Here is a 19,960-nt window from a genome sequence, read left to right on the forward strand (position 1 = left end):
GGCATGAGTTTTACCCATGTTAGGTCATCTGAATCTCAACTTTCATTTATATATGTTCCTAGGCCTCCTGGTTGTGAAGAAAAGCTTGAAAACATGACTTGACTGTAACCAGTGCAGACATGCCTGCCTGCACGTGCAGACAACCTCCCACCGGGGAAGGAACACCAGCTATTGCCAGAGAGGAGCTACCACCATTGGTGCACCCGCTGCTGGCATGGTGGCCTTGGGAAGCACACCTGTTGGGAATGGACTTGGCACTCCAGATTGCCTTATTCCATCTCTACTGGACAGGGCAGGGCAGGGGTGAAGATAGTCTCCACCAAGCATTGGCAGTTGCTCACCAAAGTTCACGCGCAGAGGACACTAACTCACTGAAGAAATGGCATGAATTCTGTGGAGGGGCTGTGGCATTCAGCACAGCCTAACAAGTTAAGTGCCACTGACACTGCCCTCCACCTCGCAACCCTCATGAGTTTGCATTCCTCTCCCTAGTTAGCACCGAGGACTCACCGTGAAACCCAGCTGAAATTGCTGAGTCAACTCTTTTTGCATCCGCACTGCAAATTCGGAAGCATTTTGATGCACAAACAAAACAGGAACTGGCCCATATGCCCAAATCTTTGTGACCCTGCTGAGCTTCAGTCTTGTGGAGCTATCTGAAGCCAGGGCCATTTCAGGTCATTTGGGTGCAAAGATTTTATTCAGCTCCAGTTCATGCCATTTTTCCGAGAAGCGGCCTCATTCGTGGCACTTTCAACTACGCTGAAATGCTGAACAAGGGCCTCCTGTGCCTCCCAAACACAAACAGCCCAACCTGCCCCACCAGTGACTCAATGCGACGATCATTCAGCAAAAGCGTTTAAAGTTTTTGCTGCTCGCTAAACATACCCTAATGCGTTAAAATTACAGACCAAGCCCTGTCAGGACTGGAACTCTGTAATTCCTGGACCAACGCTTTACTCAGCAGTTTTGAGCCTCGACTGCACCTTCTCGAGACTTCATTATAGACATTCCAGGCTCAATTCCTTCTTCGCCTGGCACCGTGTGCAGTCACCTACACCTTGTGCAAAGTGCTACCAAATCAGAACAGTGGTGTTAGACACCCACTTTGCTGTGACTGCACAAAGTGCTGGACAAGGCTGAATTGGGCCATCCTGTACAGAGAAATTTATACCAGTCAGATGGTTCCTGTAACAGGAGTGCTCTTTATCGATAACAAACATACATTGTTAACAGATAAAGAGCCAGCAGCTAGAGCTCAAGAACAGATAGCACAGTTCCTGGGTTTTGTAGGACCCATAAAATGTGGTGTTGTGCACTGCCAACGGCTTCTTCTAGGCAGCTCTTTACAGTCCTTTGTGCAAAGAGAATTTTGCCCTAAGAGCAGTCTCCACCATTGCACAGCGTAGCTGCGTCTCCTATACAAACCCCTGGATAATGCTGTAGCCAGTGCCCTTTGCCTTTCGTTGGGCAATATTGTTACTTTTGCAAGAGATTGCAGTAGGGTTCCAAGGTCCCACTGGCCAAAGTTTCAGTTTAACACATAATCTACTCCACCATCATAAACACGTTGAGAGTCTAGATTAACTGGCTGTAAAGGCACTGGGTGTAAAAAGAAAGCAGTGTGGGATAATTTAGGGACACAGGAATTTCCAGAGCAGTGGCACATCTAGTCCAGTCTGTTGTCTCTGACAGCGGCCAGCACCAGCTGCTTCAGAGGGACCCCGTGGTAGGCAGTTATGGAATAATCTGCCCATGGGGAACGCTTCCTCCTGACCCCCAATAGTTAGAGGTTGGCTTGTGCCCTGCAGCATGAGGGTTTGCATTTCTCACTGCAGCCAGTGTGGCTGCATGCAGCCATCAGGGGATTTTTCTGCAACCACAACAACCTCTTGGGCTGAGATGGGGCTGGGGGCACGGTGGCAAAGCAGCGACCCCTCCCAGTAGCGTCCAGCTGTTGCTCCTGGCTGCCATGCTGGCACCACCAGTTGGGGGGCTGGGGGGAAATCAGCGCCTTGCACCACGCTGCCTCTTGGGGGCTCCGGGCAGCACCTTTGCAGACACATCGGGCCCAGCGTGTGTGTGCTCAGCAGGCTTCAGGTTTCAGCCCCTGGGCTTTGGCTCTGGGCTTTCAGCCCAGTGCGGCGGGGTTTGGGCTTGGAAAAATTGCCAGAGCGGCTACCAGCAAGGTTAGTGGCCACACCCTGAGCCACCAAAAAAAAATTGTTCTAAGAACCACATACCCTATTAGAGTCAAAAAGAAACACTGCAATTGTTTGGGTTGTGTTTTCCGCACCACCTGATAATTATACAGCCAATATATGTTACTAAAAATAGCTTCCTTCCTGGATTGTACACAGATCCAGGACATTGCTGGCTGTAGGTTGAAACGTGACCATTGTCCTGCAATTTCACACACACCTTCAGACACCTGAATGCTTAGGATTCTCAACCCCACCCACTCGGAGTGTTGCTGATATGTATCAAGGATGGGGTTTTTGCAAAAGCTGCCTTGGCCTGGATTCATGAATTCCAGGCTGACTGCTATTTACATTAATGCTGCCAGGAAAGGGGGTCCATTGAGGACTATAATATTGCCCAACTCACCAGAGTGCTATTAAGCGGTCTCACTCAGGGGTTGAATTTTATGTCCCAGAGAGATCACACTCAGCAGCAGCAGGTAGGATAGGAAGGAACGGCTGACTTGTTAAAACACTCCCTTTTAGACTGTGTTGGGAGCAGCATGGCTGGGCTCCAGAAGAAGCAGTGATCAGAAGTGGCAGAGAAACCCGAGAGGATCTCCCAGAGAGAAGAATATAAACCCACCCCCACGCTCACCCAGAGTTTCCTGTCAATTCTTGACAAAATGGAAAATGCAGATGTTCCCTCACTGTGTGCTTTACGGAGTCCCAGTCACAGCCTTCAGTGCCTGCCCTAAACTGATCATGACACAGTCAGGAGACCATCCGCCTCAGCCCCAAAATGTATGTCAATATTCAATTGACCAGGCACATTAACAGTGGTGAACAGGTTGGCTACTTTTAAGGCATCAGGTATCAACCTCTGTCAGAAGCCGACTGCCAGGCTAGATGGACTTCTGGCTGTTCCCATGCAGGACATTCTGTGGTTCCTGGAGATACCCAAGATAATGGGAGGGAACATTTTGGGCAAGAAACCTTAGCTTTTGTCGAAGGGCAAAGGAGAACAGAGGGGATAAGGAAGCATTTCAGGATTTCTCCCCCTTTGCCCTTGCCCAGCGGCACCTCTCCAGCGGAAGATGTCAGGCCATGACTTCAATAGGATTTCCTTGAGGTCTGCAACTTTGCCAGCAAAAGCCAAACAAAGAGACGTCTAAAGGCATTTCATACAAGCTCGCGTGGCCTTCTCTGGTACAGCCATGAAAGCATAAGAGAGGCGACAAATAGAAAACCAGCAATTCTTGAATCTCAGGAGCGCAATACACATAGTAGCTTGTTAACAAGGAAATAGAGTGATTTCTAAGCATTCATTTGCCCCTGCATTCGGAGAAGTGCATGTGTCACACACTGGATTACAGGGACACACCCCTACAGAAATGAACAAGAGGAAGGCCTATATTTTCAAGTGTCCAATAACTGTGGGTGTCCAATTTTTTGAGCTGTCAAAATGAGATGTTTAAGGGTTCTGTCTGAGGACCTGCTGCTCCCAGGGAATTCTTTTGGAGTTGTGGTTGCTCCGCACCTCTCAGAATTAGCCCCCACAATGTCACATGTTTGTCTTCCAAAAATGGAGGAAGCCCAAGTCAGTGGCCTCTCTTGACAATGCTGGCCATAGCAACTGCATGTATTTGCTAGGCATGTGACTAGCTTTACTCAGCCTCCCTCTGACTCATGGTGAGGTGCTTCTACTCTCCTGAGTGGTTCGCTTAGAACCAGCATTTCAGGTTTGAGGAGGTTTTCTGTGTACTGAGCGCCCTGCTTGGGATGAGCATTCACTGGCATGCAAAGGCGCTCCTTCATGAATGTGGGGCAGAATTAGGCCGTCCCTCTCCAAGGAAGCTTCTCTCACCCTTCAAATGCTGATGAGAGAGCCCTGCCTGACTGTCCTTTGCCCGGTTCCACGATCTCCTATCACGAGGACCTACACGTCCTTCATTTGGAATGACTTTGGTGTGTCTCATTGTGGTTCCCAGAGGCAAGAGTATGTAGCAAAAGATGACCCAACCACTGCCACAAACGGGGGCTAATCTCAGAGAGGCCGAGGGCTGACTGAGCTCCCTCCTAATCCCTCTTGGTGGCTCCTCCAAGTCAGGGGTGAGGCAGACCAGGAAAGCTTTTCCTGCCCCTTCCGCTGCTGCCCCTGCTTGGTGGTTTTAGCTAGTGTGCTTTGATCTCCAGGGCTGTCAAGGCAGCACCTTGCACCGGCAATGAGAATGGAGGAAGTTGTGCGAGGTGCAGACTGTTGATCACTGAAGAAAGGGCCACTGCTCCCAAGAGTACATGAGTTGCAAATACCCTCTCATTAAAGTGCCTACTGGAAAACATCGCCCTTGGTAGCAAGGCCACTGCTGAATGCTATAAGGGTTCATGTGGGAAGGAAGTTAGTCTTGCAAGGGAAAAATTGTCATACAGAGAGGAATGTTGAAGAGGTCTGGGCACAATTCCAAGGCAGGGTGTACATAAACCCTAAGCCACTTTCAATATTGACTCACGATCCCATCTACGTCAGCCTAGCAAAGCCCTGGCAATGCAGAATGTCAGTTGCTGTGTGAAAAGAAGGGGTTGTAGATTAATAAATTGCTTATGTGTTGTGTGTTACAGCAAGGCTACAGGAGCAGGAGAGTGGGTCTCTGCTCCATTCATTTCACATCACAGCTAGGGCTGGGTGAAAAAAGGCAAGGTTATTATGCAAAGAAAAAAACATGTTTAAATTACATTTTTCATTTAATTCAATTTTTTTCTATTAAAAATTTCAAAACAAACAATTTACTTCTACCTTAGTGGGAAAACCCCCTACTCTCCCCCCAGCGCCCCAATTGGAAAAAAAAATTGAAGAGTGTGAGACATTTCCCCTGCAATGCCAAAAAATGAAGACAAAAATGAAGTTTTTCTGCAAAAATTTCAGTCACTAAACCCCCCATTTTTTGGAGGAGAACTTCATTTGCCAGTGTTAAGAATCCCCATTCCCCTTCTCCCCTCTCCCCCGCACCATCCCGGCAGGGGTCGTGTGACACTGTGTAAGCATACGTTCCACCAGGCCTCCCTGCTATAGAAACACTTGGGCCAGAAGTACCTCTACACTGTTCTGCTGTGTATATGTGGGATGCAGGGAAGTGCAGCCGACATTCAGTAGGCAGGAAAGCTCTCATTTCTCTCGGATGCCAGACAGACCGAGTGACAGGGCAGCAAAGCAGGGAGGGAGAGATGCTACTTGAGGAGCTTACAGGGCAGGTTCTCACTGCCTGCAAAGGCACAGCTGGGCTGCCCTTCTTTTTAGCCTTCTCAGTGACTCATTCCTTTGGTTTCTCCATTTATTTTTAAAAAGGGAATTCTGAGAGTGCAGAGAAGCTAGGAAGCATCGGGGGGGGGGGGGGGGGGACGACACAGCAATACCATGACACTTGTTGGAAGATGTGGGACTATGTAAGCTTGGAGTCTGACAGCTCCCCTCCTGTAGCCAAATAGCACACCATGGGGAGGTGAGAAAGTTGCAGTGTTGAGGCTGAGTAAGGGGATGGCGCTGCATGTTTATTCCAAAAGACATTTGTGCTGCAGAGACCTATTCATTCCCCCTGCCCTGCTTCTCTTCCCCTAGTAGCCCATTTCAAGCAGAGGCAGAAGGCCGGCTGTACCACAAGCATGGATCTCCCCTGGAAAATTGACCGCACGGGGTTCCCATGCTTGTTCCTTCTCTTTGATTCCATACAAGATACAAGTTCTAAAAAGTTTTTCAGCTAAAAGCCAGCCCTGAAAACTCAGTCTGAGCTCTCCCAATCAAGCAGGGTTCTCTCTGTCTATTGCAAAAAGCTTTAAGAAACGTTCGGCAGGTAAGTCATGCCTTCAGTGACACCTGTGCAGCTCCATTGCTTCCTTATTATTCCTTCAACAATACCTGTGTAATCCCACAGCCTCCTAATTGTTCCTTTAATGACACCTCTGCAATTCTATTGTCTCCTAATACCCATAACACCACCTGTAAAACTCCATTAATATTTATGCAACCCAGTCGCTGCAGTGCACAGGTGTAATAACTGACTGAAATGTTGTAAATGTAGCTATGCTGATGAGGCACAAGAAGCAACAGAATCTGGCTCATTCTCTCTTAGCTATGTCAGCTCTTCAGGGCTAAGAATGCAGGATTTGCATGACCAGACCAGTATCTGGTAAGGACAGTATCCCATGTCTGGTATATTACATGCAGTTCAGCTACCCTGTCTCCGTAATACACCTAGGCATTTGTGCCCTATTCCACACTCCTTATGGGACTCGACCCTTGGGAAGGATCATCGTGTGGGGAAAAATATACCCAATTCTCATAGCAAATGGGGAGATTTTACTGAATTTGCAAGGAGTACTCTCTCCTTCTGATTCTGGAGATAGAGAGACTCTTCTGGAGATTTTTAGGGGATCCCCATATCTAGCCCTGCTAACTGTACCTCCTAACTTCAATGTTAGCATCCAGTTGCTATTTAAGTGCTGATAATCCTGTCTGAGAGAGTCCCTGTCCCAAGGAGTTTCTATAGAAGGATCTGTCTAGAGGTTACGTAAAGGTATGGGAGAACTGTCTGACAGTGCAAACAAGCGAAACTGATGCACTTAGAGCAAAAGCCCAAGAGATCCCAGGGAAAAGCTCTCAGCCTCACCCATCATGGAAGAGCTCCAAGTCACAGGCATAGAGCAGCAGCTGCCCTTTGTTTTTGGTGCACTCCCTGACTTTGATGTTAAGCAGCTGTGGCAGAGCTGAGCATGTATGTGGTTTGGTACACAGGGAATGAAACAAATAAAGAAGCTATTTCCATGGGGTTAATTCAACCTGACGTAGACATACCAGTCTTTCCTCCCTCTCAGCTCTGTTAGTTACATGCTCACCTTAAGAGCGAGGATGGCCAAAATCATGACGACCATCTTAATGCAACCTGCGTTATACAGGAGAGGAGGGACGGAGCTGATGAAGAACCCCCCAGTGGCATTTGCTGAATTTGGGCCGATTCTAATACAGGACTCAATTTTTTAAATCAAGACAGGAGTTTTGTCTGCATCCTGTCCTGGGCATAGTCTGAGGCTCTGGAATGAACTCAGGACCATCACAAACCTTCTCCAAGTGCCACATGTATTCCTTTGACCTGCCTTCTCTAATATAAACACATAACAATGGGTATATTTATTTAACAACAACAAAATTCACCACACGTCTACCAAAACATGACACTCCACTGCACACACTCCTCCTCCTGGAGAAAAGATGAGAGAAACAACAACATGTGACAGATGTGTAGTCACGTTGCTTAATGCACTACTGGAAGGCACTCAGATAAAAACCTATCTAGAATAGAACAGAACAGTGATAATTCTTTATTCAAGGGTTATGTCCCGCTCACAGCAGCCTAGAGGATCGTTCAAAATAGCCTGCAAAAAGGGTCTGATTCTCTAGGTTTTTAAAGTAATTTCTACAATAGTTTAACCCCTCTGAATTCTGTAGGGTTCTCCTATCACACACTGGGAGGAGGATTTGCTTTTGGAGCTGGCAGGCACTGAGCCACACATTGACCCATAAATATCATTGGGTGTAAAGTCCTGCTATACCACATCAGGACACCAACTGCGCCATTGTTCCATTCAGCTCAAGGGGGTTTTGCTCATTTATAGCATCCCCGCTTAGAGCTTTGCCGATTTCCCTTTCCCCACTTCCGCTTCATGACCTCACTTTACTAATGAGGATCTCATAAGTGAGCTAACGAGAGGGCATTACCAGTAGCAGTGAAATCAGAATACTGTACTCACAACGACAAAGAGTCCTGTGGCATCTTATAGACTAACAGAGGTATTGAAGCATAAGCTTTCATGAGTGAATACCCACTTCGTCAGATGCATGCACAAAGCGGGTGTGAAGTTGTGCAGTCTATATGGTTTTAGAAAAATATGGTAAAAAGTGAATATAATGTAACTGGGATATTCTTCATGCAAAAGGTCTCTTGTAAGGTATCATTACAAAGCTTATAATCTACTGAGTGTGATCATTCGATTTGTATAAATGTACCACTCTTGTATCTAAAACTAGAAATATAAAATATAACTCTGAGGGCCTATTGTAATTATGTAAAGTGTGGGCCATTAAGGATGGTTTGGAATCTTGATGACTCCCATTGTCTGCAGATGGCTGTGTTTACCTGCGAGTCTTCCTGTATATGTGTGTGCTGGCAAGTGAGTAATGAAGTCTTGCAGTGACATGTGATCATGTCACTTGAACTGGAATCCATCTTTAACCTGGTGCTTTTCCAGTGAGGGGGGGTGAAAACCCACAGGGACAAAGGGTTCCCGCCTTATGCAAAAGATATATAAAGGGGTGGAAGAGAACAAAGGAGAGAGAGGAGCCATCATGAAGAATCCCCTAGTTATCACCTGAGCTGCAACAAGAGCTGTACCAGGGAAAAGAATTGTGCCCAGGCTTGGAAGGTATCCAGTCTGAGAAAAAAACTTACAGATAATCTCACCCTCAGAGATGCTTCAGTATTTAGTTTGATTAGACATAGATTTGCGCATTTTATTTTATTTTACTTGGTGACTTACTTTGTTCTGTCTGTTACTACTTGGAACCACTTTCTGTATTTAATAAAATCACTTTTTATTTAGTAATTTACTCAGAGTATGTATTAATACCTGGGGGAGCAAACAACTGTGCATATCTCTCTATCAGTGTTATAGAGGGCGAACAATTTATGAGTTTGCCCTGCATAAGCTTTATGCAGGGTAAAACGGATTTATCTGGGTTTAGACCCCATTGGGAGTTGGGCATCTGAGTGCTAGAGACAAACACACTTCTGTAAGCTGTTTTCAGGTAAACTTGCAGCTTTGGGACAAGTGATTCAGACCCTGGGTCTGTGTTGCAGCAGACTGGAGTGTCTGGCTCAGCAAGACAGGGTGCTGGAGTCCTGAGCTGGCAGGGAAAACAGGAGCAGGGGTAGTCTTGGCACATCAGGTGGCAGCTCCCAAGGGGGTTTCTGTGATTCAACCCGTCACAGTGGGTATTCACCCACGAAAGCTTATGCTCCAATATGTCTGTTAGTCTATAAGGTGCCACAGGACTCTGTTGCTTTTTACAGATCCAGACTAACACGGCTACCCCTCTAATACTTGTACTCACAACCTGATTCTGATTTGTTACCAACACATTCAGCCTTGTATTTGCATCAGAAATGCTAATGTAGTTTACCAAGTTCATGACCAATGTAACTTACCTCACCTCACAGCTTCCTACCTGGCTATTTTGCCTATGTCCATCATAAACTATGGGCTCAGATCAGATTTCAGTCCCTGCCTGTACCTATCATCATTAAAAAGTGGTTTTGCTTCCGATCTGATTTTCTTTCTGCATATAGACGATAAGAGATACACCGGGCACCACACCAATCTAGCTGGTTCTAAACACCATTTGCTAGAGTGGCAGAGCAAGCTCCTTTGACCTTGTACCACTGGTGCAGTTAGACCCCTGCATTTCAGGGCCGCACAGAGCAGGGGGGGGCAAGTGGGGCAATAGGCCCTGGGCCCCATAGGGGCCCTGCGAGCCCTGGCTGAGAATCCCTTCCCTGGCTACTCGCCCAGCGATGGTCCGGGTCTTCGGCGGCACTTCGGCAGCGGGTCCTTCAGTGCTGCCGAAGACACGGAGCAAGTAAAGGACCTGCCGCCGCCACAGACTTGGAGCGCCGCCTGATGAGTACAAGCGCCGCAGCGGGTGGTGCCTTTTTTTTATGTCCTCTCCCCCACTTTGCCCCAGGCCCCCTGAATCCTCTGGGCGGCCCTGATTCAGGAACGTAATCAGGGATGTGGAAAATACTCACGAGGGGCATGAAGGTCAGTAATGGTCGGACTCTTGGCCGAGGCTTAAGCGTCGCTGTTCCAGAATCAGTCACTGTAGTAACGCGATTATCCTCATAATACAATTCAACAACATCACCTAAAAATAAGGAGAATAGAACCTGTGAGACAAGAATAAAGCTAACTGCTGTTAAAACCAAACACCGTCATATAAGAAGGCCTGGTCTACACTACGAGATTAGGTCAAATTTAGCCGCGTTAGGTCGATTTTATCATGAATGCGTCTACACAACCAACCCCGTTCTGCCAACCTAAAGGGCTCTTAAAATCAACTTCTGTACTTCTCCCCGATGAGGGGAGTAGAGCTAAAATCGACCTTCCTGGGTTGAATTTGGGGTATTGTAGATGCAGTACTGTGCAATTTGATGGTATTGGCCTCCGGGAGCTATCCCAGAGTGCTCCAGTGTGACCGCTCTGATCAGCACTTTCAACTCCAATGCACTAGCCAAGTACACAGGAAAAGCACTGGGAACTGTTGAATTTCATTTCCTGTTTGGTCAGCGTGGCGAGCTCAGCAGAACAGGTGACCATGCAGTCCCAGAATCGCAAACGAGCTCCAGCATGGAGCGAATGGGAGACACTTGATCTGATTTCTGTATGGAGAGAAGAATCTGTGCAGGAAGAACTCTGATCCAGCAGAAGAAATGCTTATATATATATATATATATATATATATATATATATATATATATATGCCAAAAATCGCACAGGGCATGGTGGACAGAGGCTATACCAGGGACACACTGCAGTGCCGCATGAAAATAGGAGCTCAGGCAAGCCTACCAAAAGACAAAGGAGGCAAATGGTGGCTCTGGGTCAGAACCCGAGACATGCCGCTTCTATCATCAGCTGCATGTCATTCTCGGCGGGGGACCCTATCAGTACCCCAACAATCTCTGTGGACACCTGGAAGTTGGCAGCCTCACGCAACATGGATGAGGATTTTGTGGATGAGGAAGAGGAGGAGGAGGAGGAGAATACGCAGCAGACAAGCGGAGAATCTGTACTCCCGGGCAGCCAGGACCTTTTCCTCACCCTGGACCCAATACCCTCCCAGGGTATATTGTTCTCAGACCCTGAAGGTGGAGAAGGCACCCCTGGTAAGTGCACATTTGTAACAACACTACAAGGGTTAAAAGCAATTGTGTTTAGTGTTTGATTTGCCCTGAACAAATGGGCTGCATTCGCGGCCAGTACAGCTACTGGAAAAGTCTGTTAACGTGTCTGGGGATGGACCGGGAATCCTCCAGGGACATCTCCATGAAGCTCTCCTGGAAGTACTCTGAAAGCCTTTACAGAAGGTTTCTGGGGAGGGCTGCCTTATTTTGTCCTCCATGGTAGGACACTTTACCACGCCAAGCCAGTAGCAAGAGGTCTGGAATCAGCACAAAGCATGGCAGTGAATGGTCCTGGGTTTTGGTCGCATTCATGCAACATTCGGTCTTTATGTTTCTGTGTCAGCCGCAGGAGAGTGATGTTATTCATGGTCACCTGGTTGAAATAGGGGAAGTTTTGTAAGGGAACAGTAATCCCCTCTGTTTGGTGATCCCGGACACATTAGACCCCGGGCATGCTGGGCTGTTTGCGCTTGGCTAAAAGGGATCATCCCGGAGAATAGCCACGCAGGCGAGGGGGTGGGGGTGCGGGTGGGGGAGGGGGAAGGGGTATGCTGCACACCCACTCCAAAACCCCACCCCCCCTTTTAAATGGCAAACCCAACCGGCATTGGTTGCTATGGGAAAGGAGGGCGCTGCAGTTTGAAACCTTCCCACATATTATGAATGCAGAAGAAGCCAACCCCACGTACCCTTTGGCTTACCATGGCTGCCTGGAAACCGAGTTCTGTTGCCCAGCCATGCGTGATTCATAGATTCTAGGGCTGGAAGGGACCTCGAGAGGTCATCGAGTCCAGTCCCCTGCCCTCATGGCAGGACCAAATACTGTCTAGACCATCCCTGATAGATATTTATCTAACCTACTCTTAAATATCTCCAGAGATGGAGATTCCACAACCTCCCTAGGCAGTTTATTCCAGGGTTTAATCACCCTGACAGTTAGGAACTTTTTCCTAATGTCCAACCTAAACCTCCCTTGCTGAAGTTTAAGCCCATTGCTTCTTGTTCTATCCTTAGAGGCTAAGATGAACAAGTTTTCTCCCTCCTCCTTATGACACCCTTTTAGATACCTGAAAACTGCTATCATGTCCCCTCTCAGTCATCTCTTTTCCAAGCTAAACAAACCCAATTCTTTCAGCCTTCCTTCATAGGTCATATTCTCTAGACCCTTAATCATTCTTGTTGCTCTTCTCTGGACCCTCTCCAATTTCTCCACATCTTTCTTGAAATGCGGTGCCCAGAACTGGGCACAATATTCCAGTTGAGGCCTAACCAGCGTAGAGTAGAGCGGAAGAATGACTTCTTGTGTCTTGTTCACAACACACCTGTTAATGCATCCCAGAATCACATTTGCATTTTTTGCAACAGCATCACACTGTTGACTCATATTTAGCTTGTGGTCCACTATAACCCCTCGATCCCTTTCTGCCGTACTCCTTCCTAGACAGTCTCTTCCCATTCTGTATTTGTGAAACTGATTGTTCCTTCCTAAGTGGAGCACTTTGCATTTGTCTTTATTAAACTTCATCCTGTTTACCTCAGACCATTTCTCCAATTTGTCCAGATCATTTTTAATTATGACCCTATCCTCCAAAGCAGTTGCAATCCCTCCCAGTTTGGTATCACCTGCAAAATTAATAAGCATACTTTCTCTGCCAATATCTAAGTCGTTGATGAAGATATTGAACAGAGCTGGTCCCAAAACAGACCCCTGCGGAACCCCACTTGTTATACCTTTCCACCAGGATTGGGAACCATTAATAACTACTCTCTGAGTACTGTTATCCAGCCAGTTATGCACCCCCTTATAGTAGCCCCATCTAAGTTGTATTTGCCTGTATTTGCCTAGTTGGTGATGTGTCACCATACTGGCAGGCGCTCAATATAAAAGGCAAAATGCGATCTTGTACCTAAAACACGTGCTGTCTGCTGTGAATTTCTTGATTCACTGTAAAAGAGTCTCCCTTTTGTTCTCAGAAATGTATCCATGCTATGGCGTCTGCAGGGATAACCCAGGAAAAAAGGCGCAAAATGATTGTTTGCTGTTGCTTTCAAGGAGGGAGGGAGGTGAGACTGACAACATGTACCCAAAACCACCTGCGACAATGTTTTTGCCCCATCAGGCTTTGGGAGCTTAAACCAGAATTCCAATGGGCAGCAGGGACTGTGGGATAGCTACGCACAGTGCACCACTCCGTGAGTCGATGCTAGCCACTGTATTGAGGACGCACTCCACCGACCTAATGCACTTAGTGGAGACATGCATGATCGACTTCTATAAAATCGACCTAATTTCGTAGTGTAGACATGCCCAAAGTGGTGTGGTGAATCCTAGGTCATCTCCCTCCCATTACTAGGAGAACTCCATCTGTTTGGATAAGAAAACTCAAAGTCTGATGCTTAGCCGGATCTCTTGGGTTGAAGATGCCATGAGAACAGGCTTATATATGCTTTCAGGTGTTTGGGGAATCCTCAAGAGAAGGAGGGTCCTTGGTTCTGATACTTACTCACTCTGGTCCATCGGAACCTCTTTATAGGTACTTTAGGACATGATGCACATCAGCTTCTGTCTGACTGTTCCTTAATAGCAGGGGTTTCAGTCTGTTGGTCAGCCGGTGAATGTAGAACTAGTTCCCCACTTGCTTAGGGGCTATGTTTACTGTGTGGATCAACTTTCTGGTACCATGGGGAAAGGTGCCTAAAGAATCACCATAATTAGAGCTAAATGGAAAATGTCAACAAATTAAATGTGGAGGAAGAGCCAGAACAAAATTGTTTGCAAAACTTTGTTTGCGCTTTTCTAACCAGCTCCAGTTGCAATTCATTTACAGTGACCAGGGCCCTGATCCTGGGAACACACGAGTAGCTGTTTGTATGGAATAGGCCCATTGAACTCAGTGGAGCTTCCTATGTGTTCAGTAGTAAGACACCATCTACAGTGTCCCGTATGTGCACAGTGCTCTATGTCACAGGGTGTTATATCTGCAGATTAAATGAGTTCTTGTTATAGGAAATAAAAGAAAAAAGTCTTAATAAAAACAGGCGAGAAGAGAGCATCTGAGCCTAAAGAACACAGATTTATTACAGCATGTGGGTCTGCTTTAGTGGGTTATTTTTACTGCTGTTCAGTATTAATAAAGGTCTGTCTCAGGTGGACCAGACTTATAAAGCTGGCATCTGATTCACCCTTTGGAAAGGAGGGAGAAGATTCAGAAACAACTGGAAGAAAATAGATGATTGTGCAGTGAGACTGTCTCTGACAGTCCCTCAGGCCCCCTCCTTATGTAAAGTAGCTTAGCTGGTTTCATAGCTGGATCAGTGGCTGGCAGTAGCATACAGACTGCAGGGCATGGCTGATAGACAGTGTCTGTCTTCTCTCTTGCTGCTTAGCAACCAGATGGATTTGGGGGTGACCGAGATCAATTGATGGCCTCTCTTTCTACCTCTGCCACAGAATCCCTGCTGAATCCTGACCTACTACCCTTGGCACCTGTCCCCATCCGGACAGTTGCCTATCCCTACAGGCAGGGCGGTGGCCTCCAACATGTGGGCTTTGCTGCTGGTATTATAGGCTGCTGTAGCTCTACAACAGATCCCCATCGTTTAGTCGTGCAGCAGAGAGGGACAATGGGCCCTTAGTGTTGCTCAGTAGTAGTATCCCAGCTCCCTGGGCTTGGCAGCCTGCAGGGAACACCGAACAAAGCAGGAAAGGACAAGCAATCTGCAGCGTCTCTCTCCCACCGAGCTTTAATAGTAGAGCCTGCAGAAGGAAGGGGCACGTGCAGTAGCTTTGCAAGCAGCCATGAAGCTTTCCTTCCGGCACTTTCCTTTACTGCCCAGGCCGGGAGGGGACTTTGGAAATGTTCAGAGGTAATAATGCCTTTGGTTGGGTCAACAGTGGGGATTGAACCTGGACCTTCTAACCTGGCTGAACCATAAGGTTGGTGTCAGCAATAGCTGACAAACTCTTTACATGGTCCAACCCCAAAAGGGTGACTAAGGGTATGTCTACACTAAAAAAAAACCAAAAACCACCCACTAAACCCAGGGAAGTGAGTCTCAGAGCCCGTGCCTGCACACTAGGGCTCACAGGGATCATGCTACGGTGTTAAAAATTGCAGTGTAGATGTTCACACTCCAGCTGGAGGTTAGGTTCCAACACCCATCCCCCGTCGCCGGGCTTCCAAGCCCGAGCTGGAACATCAACACTCAAGTTTTTAGTGCTATAGCATGAGCTCTGTGAGCCCGAGTCAGCTGAGATAGATTCGGAGACTTCTTGCTGCTACCGTGGTTTTTTTAAGTCTAGACGTACCTGAAGACATGAGTCCGCCGTGTGTTATACAGACACAAATGTCATTGATTAGGTAGGGCGAGGAGTGAAGTTAAACCTCCGCCCAAAAGTGTCTAATCAATGCAAGTAGCTCTAGATTGAATTTACTGAGACTCTTGTTGGGCATTCAGAGATGTAGAGCCAAATTCTGCTTCCACTTACTCCCAGTTTACACTAGGGCTGTCTCCAGGGGATTTATGGCTGTAGCAAAGCAGTACTTGGCAGTCAAACTATCAATCCACCTCCATGTATCTCTCTTCTTCTAAATGAATCACTTTGCACGAGGGGGATAAAGTGGGAACATGCCCAAGCCATATTTCAGTTGTTTACTGTAGGGGGCTTAGTCAAATAATGAAAACAGGTAGAACACACGCCCAGACATAAATAGCTATTCAACAAAATGCTTCTTTAGTCCCTGCGAAATCCTTGTTCCTCTTGTCATCAAATTCAGAACTCAGTTGTTCCAGTGCTTCCTTCCACTACATATTATAGCAACACAAAGGAGGATCAATAACACTAACACGTTGAGTCTTCAAAGTACCTTACAAATAATGAAGCCTAAAGACACCCTCTGAATTAAATATCATTATCCCCGTTTTACATATGTGCATGGCAGATAGTTGACATGACTTGGCCCTGACCTCTGAAGGTGATGGAATAGAACTGATGAATTCCCAGTCCTCTGCTTTTACCATTGGACTACACCTCTCGTCCGATTGTTCTTTCCGACAGTAAATAAAGCCCATAATTTACTTGAATGATGTTCTCTGTGGCTGATTAATAGCATGAATTAAAAGGCAGAGGCACCAAAGGTGTAAACCCCACCTTTGCCAGAAGGATAGCTACTGAATAACTTGCTACCAAAAGAATTAAAGCAAAGCAGGAGAGTTTAAAAAAAAAAAAAAAGGGGGGGGGGGAGGGAGGGAGGCATGTAAAATAGATACACTTAGAGATAAAAATGGAATAAATTCCCACATGAAAGAGTCCACACCCATTGAAATCAATGGGATTTTGTTACTGGTTTCCATGGGAGGGAGTTCATTAAAGTATAATGTAAATAGCGTTTTTAATTTGGGAGCATGATGCTCACACCTCAGTGCAGAGGAATCCAAGGTTCAAATCTGAGGCATGGGAGAACCATCTGATGGTTTCCTTTAATTTCTGTGGATTATATGGCTAGAAAACTAGGATTGTGTAATCCATGCAAACAAGTGAAGGGGATAAGTTGCATCTTTTGCTTGAAAACCTCATTATGGTTTTCATTCAAGTAAGAATCTCTTTTTATAAAGGAGACACCTATTTATTTGTCTTGCCAACCAGTTTGTGTCAGAGATTGTTCGGATTGCTGGTTGCCATTGTAGCCCTGCCAACAGGTGGGAATGACACCCATTCTCTGCATCTCTGTCATGTCTTCCCGGCCTAGTTTTCCTCCTGAATGACTAAATCAATCGACGTGAAGCAACAGATAATCTCATGCTGAAAGGTCCCTGACGCTAACAGTCGGAGACATGCCCCAGATGGTTAGCTGGAGGAAATGTGATCCAGCAAAACAGATTGTTTGTGTTCTCAGGTCTCTGTTGTGGAGTGTGATTTGCATGCAATTGGGATCATTAATGCAATCCTCAGAAGTATATATAAGCAGAAGGGAGAAAGCAAAACATACCTATCTTTCGAGAGGAACAGAAGCAAGGAGAGGGTCAGTTTTGCAAGAACCTATCTACTAGTTCTGGGTTTACAAACGAGAAACACATGAAAAAAATGTTAATTTTCATCAAAAATTTAGATGACATTTGTCAATTTTATTTAGTAAATGGAGGCGGGGGGGGGGGGAGGAGAGGAGGGGAAATCATTTCCTGACCAACCCTGTTATTAATGCATCTCTGCTGAGCTTGGATTTTGGATCCATACACATACACTTCTCCTCTCTTTCTGAGAATGTCTCGTGGCAACCAGGTGGCCAAGGACAAAAAGGAGACTGAACACCTGGCAAGAACACCACATCAGTCTTCGTTTCAACACCTGCATGGGCAAGCCTGAGTGCAGTGAGTCAGCCACAAACGCCACCCCGATTAATAAGAAAAAACTCAGTCAGCTTGGCTGATTGCATTTCCCTAACCGCGTCCATCACAGGCACAAGGTTAGCAGGGATGGCTTGAGAGCAGTTTGATGGACTCCAGCAGCATGCGCTTTTCAGGCTGACGCTCAGAGTTGGATGAAGTCCTCCTGGGTTGAGGAAAAAGTTGTTCCCAGAGAACAGCCTTCAAGAGTGGCAGTGTCACCACCCACCACACCATATCACCCAGCGACAGTACACAGGCTAGAGCGCACTGTGCTAAATGGCTGTTTATTTCCAGTGTTATTCCAAGCTGCAACAAGGACCATTGGAGGGAACGCACGCACATTTGAAGTCCTTAAACAGCAGAACTTCCCATACAGGCCCGTGTTCAGGCCCAAGAGCGTGACATTGGAGCCTTTTACTGAGTTTTATAAAAGGTTCTAGTTGTGACTCTCACTCAAATCTAATGCAGCTTCACAGAGCTTTTGATTCAAGCAGTTCAAGTACCGTATACACTCGTTCAGTTGGCCCGTTCGTTTATGAGCCGACCCCCGCTCCCCAAAATGGATAGATAAAAATAGCAAAAAACTGTATGATCCTTTCATAAGCCGACCCTATATTTCAGGGGTTGGAAAACTTTGGCTCCCGGCTCGTCAGAGTAAGCCGCTGGCGGGTCGGGATGTTTTGTTTACTTGGAGCGTCTGCAGGCATGGAGCCCCTCAGCTCTCTGTGACCACGGTTTGCCATTCCCAGCCAATGGGAACTGCGGGAAGTGGCACACCTTACTCTGGCGGGCTGTGTGCCAAAGGTTGCCGATCCCTGTATTAGATATTCAATTCAATGATTCCATAGAGTTTAAAATCATCAAATTTTGGTGTAGACCCGTTTATTCGCCAACCCCTGCTCTTTGATGCATCACTTTTTTACCAAAAATATTCGCTTATGAACGAGTATATACGGTAATTTAGTAGAGAGACTGAATGGTCAAGGGGCTCCAAAAATCATGTGATCTTTAAATTGAGCAAGACACCAACTGCAGCCAATAAGAGGCTGGATTACAGACCACAAAACTTTGCCCCAAGGTTATTAAGAATTTGCAGGCTTTGAAGCATCTTTAAGAAAGGAACCTGAATGCTTTTGATGAAAAAGGAGGGGAGGGGAAATGCTTGTACTTGTATTTTCCTTGACAGATAAATAGGATTTGCCTGTTAAAAGACCACCAGCAATAACAGCTGTAGTCAAATGTATGGAGATATACCCATCTCATAGAACTGGTAGGGACCCTGAAAGGACATTGAGTCCAGCCCCCTGCCTTCACTAGCAGGGCCAAGTACTGATTTTGCCCCAGATCCCTAAGTGGTCCCCTCAAGGATTGAACTCACAAGCCTGGCTTTAGCAGGCCACTGCTCAAACCACTGAGCTATCCCTCCTGTCATAGTTGAGCAGCATTCTCCTCTGACCTTCCTCTCCAAGTAAATGCATGAGCTATATTTTAAGACTCCCTGGGAAACAGTTAGCCCTTGGATTGTACTTTGGGCACCTTTGGATATATAGTGTTTTCTGGAGACATTTGCAAATGTGACACTGCCTTGTTTTAAGAGTATCCTGTGTTTGAACTAACGCTCTCCTAAAAAGACTGTACTGTATCCGAGAATCAGTTACGTGACTTGACAGAGGCTACTCACAATTTGTAACATATTGTAATTTCAGTGGTTGCATCACATATGGTAGCTGTGGCTGTAAAGCTAGTGTAGCCCTATCTGAGGGAGGACATGGCATTAGGCACTAAATTCAGGAATCTCTGAGTCAGTCACACGCAAAACCTACTCCCTTTTCTTGTTGCTTAACCTGTGTTTACTTTGCAATATATCTGATGCAAAACTAGGGTGGGGATTAGCATAAGCAGTGAAGCACCTTGTAGCATATGAAAACTCTGCAGTAAACGTTCCAAGAGAGAGGCAAGATACAGGGCAGGGCTTTGATCGGGCAGAACATACTGTTGTCAGAAATCAAAATGCAACTAAATCTGCACCTAGACTGCTTAGCAGTGAGGCAATAGCAGGCCTGGGATAAATGCACTGATAAGTCTGACCATGCTGGCTTGAAAAACTCTATTTAGTATCTAAACATCCTAAATAAAGTATTACAATGCAAGCGCTACTAAAGGCCTGATTCTGCAACCCTTCTTTGTTTGAACAGGCTTCCAGAAGTCATGGCTCTCAGCCTCTGCGACAATGTCCCTTGTGCCTCCGAGGAACCCCATTGACTTGGAAGGAAACAGTCGCAGGGCTGAGGCCTGATTTTGTAATTAACCAAATGGACTGCCACTTTAAAACAAAAACCCACCACAGGAAAAATACTTGAGTCCCTCTTTGGATTTATAGCAATG

The 19,960-nt window shown here is 46.5% G+C and overlaps 1 protein-coding gene across 1 annotated transcript in view; it reads right to left on the reverse strand.

The window, feature by feature from the left end:
- The window catches only part of C4H6orf132 (chromosome 4 C6orf132 homolog), a 30,816-nt gene that overhangs the window by 9,659 nt on the left and 1,197 nt on the right, over window positions 1-19,960 (reverse strand). The window contains exon 2 of the mRNA XM_024108348.3: window positions 10,034-10,149. Within this exon, the coding sequence (XP_023964116.2) occupies window positions 10,034-10,149 (116 nt within the window). The remainder of the gene's footprint in view (window positions 1-10,033; window positions 10,150-19,960) is intronic.

The sequence above is a fragment of the Chrysemys picta genome, chromosome 4, assembly GCF_011386835.1.
Source record: "Chrysemys picta bellii isolate R12L10 chromosome 4, ASM1138683v2, whole genome shotgun sequence".
Lineage (NCBI taxonomy): Eukaryota > Metazoa > Chordata > Testudines > Emydidae > Chrysemys > Chrysemys picta.